Source organism: Pelobates fuscus, chromosome 8 (assembly GCF_036172605.1).
Source record: "Pelobates fuscus isolate aPelFus1 chromosome 8, aPelFus1.pri, whole genome shotgun sequence".
In the NCBI taxonomy this organism is placed as follows: domain Eukaryota; kingdom Metazoa; phylum Chordata; class Amphibia; order Anura; family Pelobatidae; genus Pelobates; species Pelobates fuscus.
The window spans coordinates 54,567,499-54,575,259 of record NC_086324.1 but is presented as its reverse complement, the minus strand read 5'-3'; the positions used below and the strand labels follow the sequence as shown (position 1 = coordinate 54,575,259).

The 7,761-nt window shown below is 37.0% G+C and overlaps 1 protein-coding gene across 1 annotated transcript in view; it reads left to right on the top strand.

Moving 5' to 3' along the window:
• The first annotated feature begins 218 nt into the window (after positions 1–218).
• Positions 219–7,761, top strand: part of BMPR2 (bone morphogenetic protein receptor type 2) — a 137,343-nt gene continuing 129,800 nt past the window's right edge. The window contains exon 1 of the mRNA XM_063429840.1: positions 219–725. Coding sequence (XP_063285910.1) covers positions 653–725 — 73 coding nt within the window. The 5' untranslated portion in view covers positions 219–652. The remainder of the gene's footprint in view (positions 726–7,761) is intronic.

Below are 7,761 nucleotides of genomic sequence, written 5' to 3'. Positions count from 1 at the left end.
TTGGAAACTGGGAGTAGGGTGACATCAGTGTAAGCTGCTTCCAGGTGCAAGAAGAAAAATTTACTGCTACTAAGGAAGCAACATTGAATATATGAAACTTCCTAAGAATAATTCCTTGGAGGAACACATTGTATCATCAGACAAGGGGTTGCTTTGCTTTTTGTAGGATACTGATATATATATATATATATATATATATATATATATATATATAAGCAGGACCCAAGTCATTATTTTTTTTTGTATGGTCTACAATGGATTTTGCAGTATTTGCATTAAAACCCTTGTATGTGATGGGGATGGCTGTGGAATCTCATGCCTGATTTCTTGCTGTTTGGAAATGCTTTTTCAGGACCTTGGTGTTTTCATTTACATGCTGTGACACAGTGTGGGAAATAATACAGCTCTCTGGGAGTGCTGTAGCCCCCCAGGCTTACACCTCCCCTGGTGTGAGACCAAGGACATCATCCTTGCTACAGCAGCTATTCCTGCTCTGAAGGATCCTCTGCTGTCCCTAATGGATTAGCCAGCAGAATCACGTTCATTGGGAAATCGGATTACAGTTGAATAGATTGTATCTCTGTTATTTTTTTTTCCATTGCTCTAGCTACTTACTGTCCCTTCCCCCAGTTCTTTGGGGGCTACCTGGGTTATGGCTTCAAATCAGATCCTCGTTTTGCTGTTCCTTGCATTGTACTCCACCTTGCTATTAACAGCAGCTGCTGGTAAGTCCCTTTTCCTTGTCAATATCTTTTTTAACATTGATCGTTGCAGAGATTTGATGCTGGTACCATTTTTGTTTCCTATTTAAATGATTTAATCTGTGGATTTTATTTTAAAAGAATTCATAAAAATTGCCCTGTAATAATTTTTTTTTCTTCTTTAGTTTATTACTACCAAAGGTTATTCTATGATTCATTTGCTGACAATGCTTTGATTTGCTTGTGAAATCATTATGGGGAATTCAGAAGGTTTAGAGATTTGTATGATACAGCTATACTGGAGGCGGTGGTTGTGGTTCTTTGATGGGAGTGAAGTGTTTCAGGATGAATACATGTGCAATAGTGTCCTGACCATTAACTGTATAACATGAGATTGAATGGGAGTGGCACTTAATGGGAACTTCATTGGCGCAATACTAAGGACGCTCACTGCAGAGATCTCTAGATTTCGCAGCTTATCATTTCCAGGCCCTTAAAAACATAAATTAAATATAATTTGTATGATTTTAAATTATTATTTAAAATAAATAAATAAATGTTTTTATATGTAGTACTAGGTGTGACCGCAGCGCAGTATAAATTTTAATTACATGGTATTGTACAAATAATAGAGCTGGCAAATTCGCACAAGCATCAGGAGAAATAATCTATGTATGGAAAATTTTAGCACATGATTGAAAAACAGCCAATCTTTTTGCTTTGCGCTCTATATTTAAAATAGAACCAAAAATCTTGATTTTTTGCATGATGCTGTGTATATGCAAATTGTGAAATAATAAACCTTGCATGCTTGTAAGTAATTTTTTAGGTACCAAATCAGTGATTTCAATGATTTCATTCGTGTGACCCTCTAGGCTTTTCTGGGGTTAAAATATTCACGTTTAGTATGGCAGAATATAACCAATCTTCACATTCTGGTTTATGGTGGACAGGGTATGAGCTGTCTTCATAGTTTCATTAAACGTGAGATATTATTGCAGATTTCAGCATCCATTGAGAAGATTTGCTTGTCGCTGCAATGGGGCGCTAATCTTAATGCTTGTGCAGTCTTTTCATTCTATTATGTGTCTGCTGCTGTCTCTATGTAAAGCCATTGTGTGCAAGGCCAAAATAAAAACGTGATATTTCCACACGCCACTTCACAATTTAAGTGTGCCGTGGGCGTTACTAGTTTTTCTGTGAGATTCCATTTTGAAAACTGTCACAAAGATAACCTCATAACCTCTGCACCAAATGTCCCAATACTAGCTACACATTTTATTTGGTTCCTACAACCTAAAGATATTTGATTTCAATATGGGATTTATTTCTATTAAAGAATTTTTGAGATTCTCAGAAAAAACACATTCATTTTAGCCTAATGTTTGCATGATTGGATTTAATTGGGTGCAATCTACTGTTTGGCATATTAACCACTTGCACCTTTCTTGCCAGGGTTCCAAATTTATATACATGGCTTTAGCCATTCTATTCTTCTGCAACGACACACCTCTTTAATTCGACTCAAAGTATCATTGGTACTAAATCTGTTGTTAGGGAACGCAGTACCACTACAAAGGACCAGTTGCCTGGGGCATGACCAACATAATGTTGAATTGTCACCCATAAAAAAATGGCACTGTCACTCGTGGCCTCTTGGTACCCAATTTAGGGCCTCTCCCATGTTTTAAAGTGCCAGTGTCACCTCAAGACCTCCTGACATCTACAGCCTAACCCCTCTTGTATAGCTTTGTGAATGTAGACTTCAACAAAATCCTCCTCCATCTTTGGGTGCAATGCTAGGCTGAGGGCACAAGGTTAGGCCTCGACCAGTGCTCTGTTCGTCATGGCTATTCAAAATTAGATTCCTGTTTTTTGTTAACAATTCAAATAGATTGACGCATACCTGAGGAACAGCTAGCACAGACTGCACCATAACCACTGATTGGGTGCTTATAGTGCATCTTTATTTATTCTTAAACCATTGATTTAATGTTTGCTTTCTTAAACACCAGTCTACCGCCCCCCCCCCCCCCCCAAAAAAAAAAAATTGTGCTGTGAGTCCAAACCAGGAACAATGCTCTTTGTGAACTAACACACACATTGGTCTAAAATGTTCTCATTACCTAGTATTTAGCTAGGCTTTATTACTTAATGTGACAGAAAAGCATACAGTAATTATGGCAAGACCAAGGGAGTTTGTTAAATCTCATTTCTTTTTTTCTTCTCTTCTCTTCAAAACCATTATCTCTTGTCTCCAGAGTGTCTTGAGTCATGAGATCCCAGACTGATAAACTGGAATAGCTATTCAATCCTTAATGCACACAGTGATCACTGAATTTTAGTTTAAAATTGCCAGACTGGAAAATAAAATCTCCAACTCTTATCTTTCCAGCTCAGCCTTTTTTGTTCTAAACCTTGCAATCCCCCAGTCAGTTCCTGAAAATTCCCAAATTAGTCAATAACTATGAGCACATGGTTATACTGGCAATCCATTACTTATCCAAAATGTATATTTTTAGGAGGTTAAAGAAGCTCTCATTAACCCTGTTTTTCCCTATTGGCATTGTAGACCCCTCTGGCAACATTGTGGGTTAATTGCGCTTTTGACATTGGATCCTCCCAGTCTTGTACATCAAAGCGATGTCTCTGTCTCCACACTGCCTTAAAAAGACTGTGGGTTCATAAAATAAAGCGAGAACGGTCTCCTTCTTATTAATGCTACTGCTGGTGTAAGAAAGTTGATGCCCCAGAAAGAGAGGAAGTATTTATCTCTTAATACCCGCCTTATTTAAATAAAATACATTTTTACTGGCAAACATGAGGCTTCCCTGACGTGTAAGATAAATGTAATTACAGTACTTGGATATTTGGATTTGTGTCATTATTTATATAGCGCCAGCAAATTCCCTCGCGCTGACCAATGGGTATGTTTGTGTGTTGTGGTTTTTTTTTTTTTGTCCATTAAAGCAAGCATTTCTTTACTCTATCCAATTGTGAGATATTGGTTTTTTTTTTTTATCTTTTTTTTTTTTTTTTGTATTAATTTTGCATGCTTAAACTAAGTAGGAATACTAAATAAGTAAACTAAATGAGTAGGTATACTCTGACCTCTGAATTTCTTAATGCCATAATTATTTCTTTTTAAAGTCATAAATCTGGCCCCTGGGATTGTAGCGCTGTGTGTAATCAGTTTATGTAGATCCAAAGCGACAGTTCACCTCTCCCCAATGCGCAATACTGTACAGAATTTTGTTAACTAACCTTCCTTGATTTACTGTTAATCATGAAAGTGTGTGTGTATATATATATATTCATAACCATACATGTTTAATATTTGTGTGTGTGTACATATTACGTAGGTTGCTCTTAATTTGTCATCTGTCAACTATTTCCTGTTGTACGTATCCCCACTGTATAATGAGTAAGATGGTACTATATTCATGTTTAACCCCTTAAGGACACATGACGAAAATATTCCATCATGATTCCCTTTTGTTTCTGAAGTTGTGTCCTTAAGGGGTTAATAAAGTAAAATCTAATTATTTCTAGTGTAGAGTTGTCAAAGGCGATTGAAAATGTTACACATTACCATTTTTACTGATTGCTAAGAATACTTCTCCCCCATCCCTCCACCTTTTCTGACCAATGCGGTACTCAGTTATTCACTAATAGAGAAATATTTTGTAATTTTAACTCTTAGGCCAAAATAGACAAACTAGAAAAATCCCTGACTTCTGCAGTTTTTCTAACTTGGCTCTTTTTTGGTCTAAAATGTGCCTTTTCTGGTTTAGGGAATAATCCAGACAGTATTTTCTTAAAGGCAAAGGAAGTCTGTCTCCAATGTTGGGGAAACAAACACTCACTTCCACAGTGATCATAGTTCATCATTATCTGTAGAAAATATTGATCTTATCAAGTACATTTTACTAGCCCAAGGCAAGGTAAGACTTCAAGCACACTTTGTTTGGTGGTGGAGGTAACTTACAATAGGAATTCATTCTATTATTGAAACATTGAGCTAATTATGACAGGGTGATTTACTGAAGTGAGAATTTTAAATTTAAATTAGCCAAACTGGAAGCTTATCTGACTTGGAGAATTTCTAGAATTTGGACTTCGTTCTTTTGAAGTTCCCTGTGAATTCTTATTTTTTTAGTAAATAACTTTTAGTAGAACACTTAACTGATGGTTAAATGTCCTAGGTTTGTATCTGAGTCCTTTAGCAATGTAAGAACATTCCATGCAGTCCTACCAATAGTGGGCTTTAATGCCATTGAGATGGCATGGAATGTCCTCATATTTTGGTATGGTGCAAGGTTAAATCCCTGCTCAAACCAGGGAGAGCCAAGTATCTGTCACGGTGAGTCTGAGACTGTCCCCAAACTGTGGGAGACCCGCAGGTCTCAGTTACAGGTATGGTAAGGGTTAATGCTGTTTTCTGCGTAGTTTTGGGTACGGTTAAGGAAGGTGTGTTAGTGTGTGTAGGGTTAGTTAAGGGTAGGATTGGTATAGGATTACGGTTGCCCATCAAAAATGAATTTAGTTTCTAGACGTAGGAGGCATTTGACAACCAAGACTGATAGGTGAACTATTTTGTGTGTGATTTATTTCTTCCCTCTTTCGTTGCATTTTGTTTGAAAATTCTGAGCAAATATGTTGAAACGTGTTATTTCCCGATTTTTATTTATTTATTTATTTTTTGCCATTTATTAAAGAGAACCTGCGATGCCCATAATGACTAGCTCTTTTGAAAGCGCTTCAAATTCCGTCTATACATTTTCTGGCGGCTTGCTAACAAATTTATAGATTGGGAGAAAAAAACTATTAAAAAATTGTGTTTTCTCCCACCTGTCTCTCAATTCCATGGCAGACATGCAATGCTGAGGTTTGTTCACATGATGTCCCTCTGCTCTCCACCTATAGCAACCACAGCACATGTACTGTGGTTGCTATAATTCTCTAGCTGGTTTAGGTATGGGCTATAGGAATGGACATCACTCTAAGACCCTGGTTAAAAAAAAAGAGCTCAGGAGGTGGTGTAGCACCCAACTGTGTAAAGAGATCACATGGGAGCAGAGGGCCAGGTAAATGGTGACAGTTTCCCTTTATTGTTGTGTTAAGTGTACATATAGGACATTAAAATAAAGCCATATATAATATGTATGGGTGCTCTTAAAGAAATTCCTCTCAATTACGGTGGAACAAACATCTATTCTAGGTTTTGTTTTAATTTAGAAGTTGGTCAGTTGCCTCCTTACTGATGATGATGATGATGATGCTACAGAGAAGTTATTTATTAGAGTATTTCCTTGAAACTTGCTGTCCCTGGCAACACTTAAATGAGATTATCTCTTCCAGCTAGAGATGAGGCAGGGTATGCTAGCTGTCTTTAAAAGCGACATCTACAGCTTTAACCCCTTAAGGACCAAACTTCTGGAATAAAAGGGAATCATGACATGTCACACATGTCATGTGTCCTTAAGGGGTTAAAGGCAGAATTTTTTTCTTTTTTTTTTTTTCTTTTTCCTATCCTATAGGATTTCTGGCAGTTTCTATTTATTGTTTTGTTTTATTTTACAAGGTCACAAAGTTGGGTTTCCTTGTGTAATATCTTAATCTACAAAATGCTGCAGACAGCACAGGCTCCTGCGAGTAGTTGCTAATGTGCAGTCTTAAAGGGTCACTCAAAAACATTATATATTGCTGAAGTGAGTAACTGCTGACCCCCTAGACCCAATTCATAAATGTGCTGATTTTCAAGAGAAATCAGCACTTTCATGAATTGATCCGGGACAATTTGTGTGTTTCCTGATTTACTCAATTGAAGAGTTTTTCCACAGGGAAGCATTAGTCTGTGCTTCCCTATGAGAGGAACTCTATTGTGCGTCCACTGAGCATGCGCCGGTTTTCTCTGGACAGGAAGGGGAGACTTTGAAGTTGAACAGAAATGTCAGACAACCCTCTACTGACTGAAAAGGCAAGTAAACTTTATTTTAATTCCAGGGACTGCCTTCCATGTAATGGATTAAAAAGAAAAACTCATAAGCGCCATAGATGATAATTTCTAATGTACGGTTTATTTTATTGTATACATGGTGCAAAGAGTCTTGTCTTTGATCTTCAAGTTTTTCTCAAACTGATTTGATCAGACTTTATTGCAACACAGCCCTTCTGCTATGTCCCATATAATGTGGCATTCGTGCAGGTTTGGACAGCAACATTGGGTTGGTGGAGGGGCAATTTGTTTTCCCCTTCCCATACTAACTATATTTTCTACTGATTTGAAAGTTTGCATGCTTAGGAGTTTATGGTAGTTGTAATTCTTGGCTTTCTATAGGAAAGCTTAACCAGACACTGGAACATAAAGATTGGTGGCATTATTTCCTGTTCTGGTAGAGCCCTCTGTAGAAACTACAACACTTGTTTGTTTCCTACAATTGGAAATCAAAAGTAATTTTTGTTAATTTTTATTTTTTTTCTCTTCTTCTTCCATGTATTGTAATTCATTGTATATATAATTACTGCCTGACATCTTCCCTTTGGCAGTAATTAAAAAAAATAAAAATTGAAGCCTCTTAAAAAACAAAAAACAGCTGAAGCAAATGAATTGTACTAAATGACCTACCACTTGTGGACATGAAATAAAACAAGCAACAGGGCATTCTCCTGAGCCCTCTGGTCAGAATTTAACCTGCAACATAAACTCCTAAGTACTGGAGACCTGTAGTGGTTATGGTACCGTAAGTTCCCTGGCTGTGTCCCATAGTAAATAGTCAAAGCTGTTTTCAAATGACTGCTATAATGCTTAGTAGCTTTTAAAATAGTCTACAAAGATGGGATATGACAATCTCTCACTATTTATTTCCCCCCTCTATTTCATGCAGTTTAGTTACAGATATTTTTATTTTTATTCTGTATTATCTATTTATATATCCAACTGATAAAATCTTAGGAGACCTCAAGGATCTGTTACATTGTGCTATAGACTCGGTCCATCGTGTAATAGGAACTGGCCTAGATAAGTAAAGCTGTAAATCTCCATGAGAACAAATTGCAG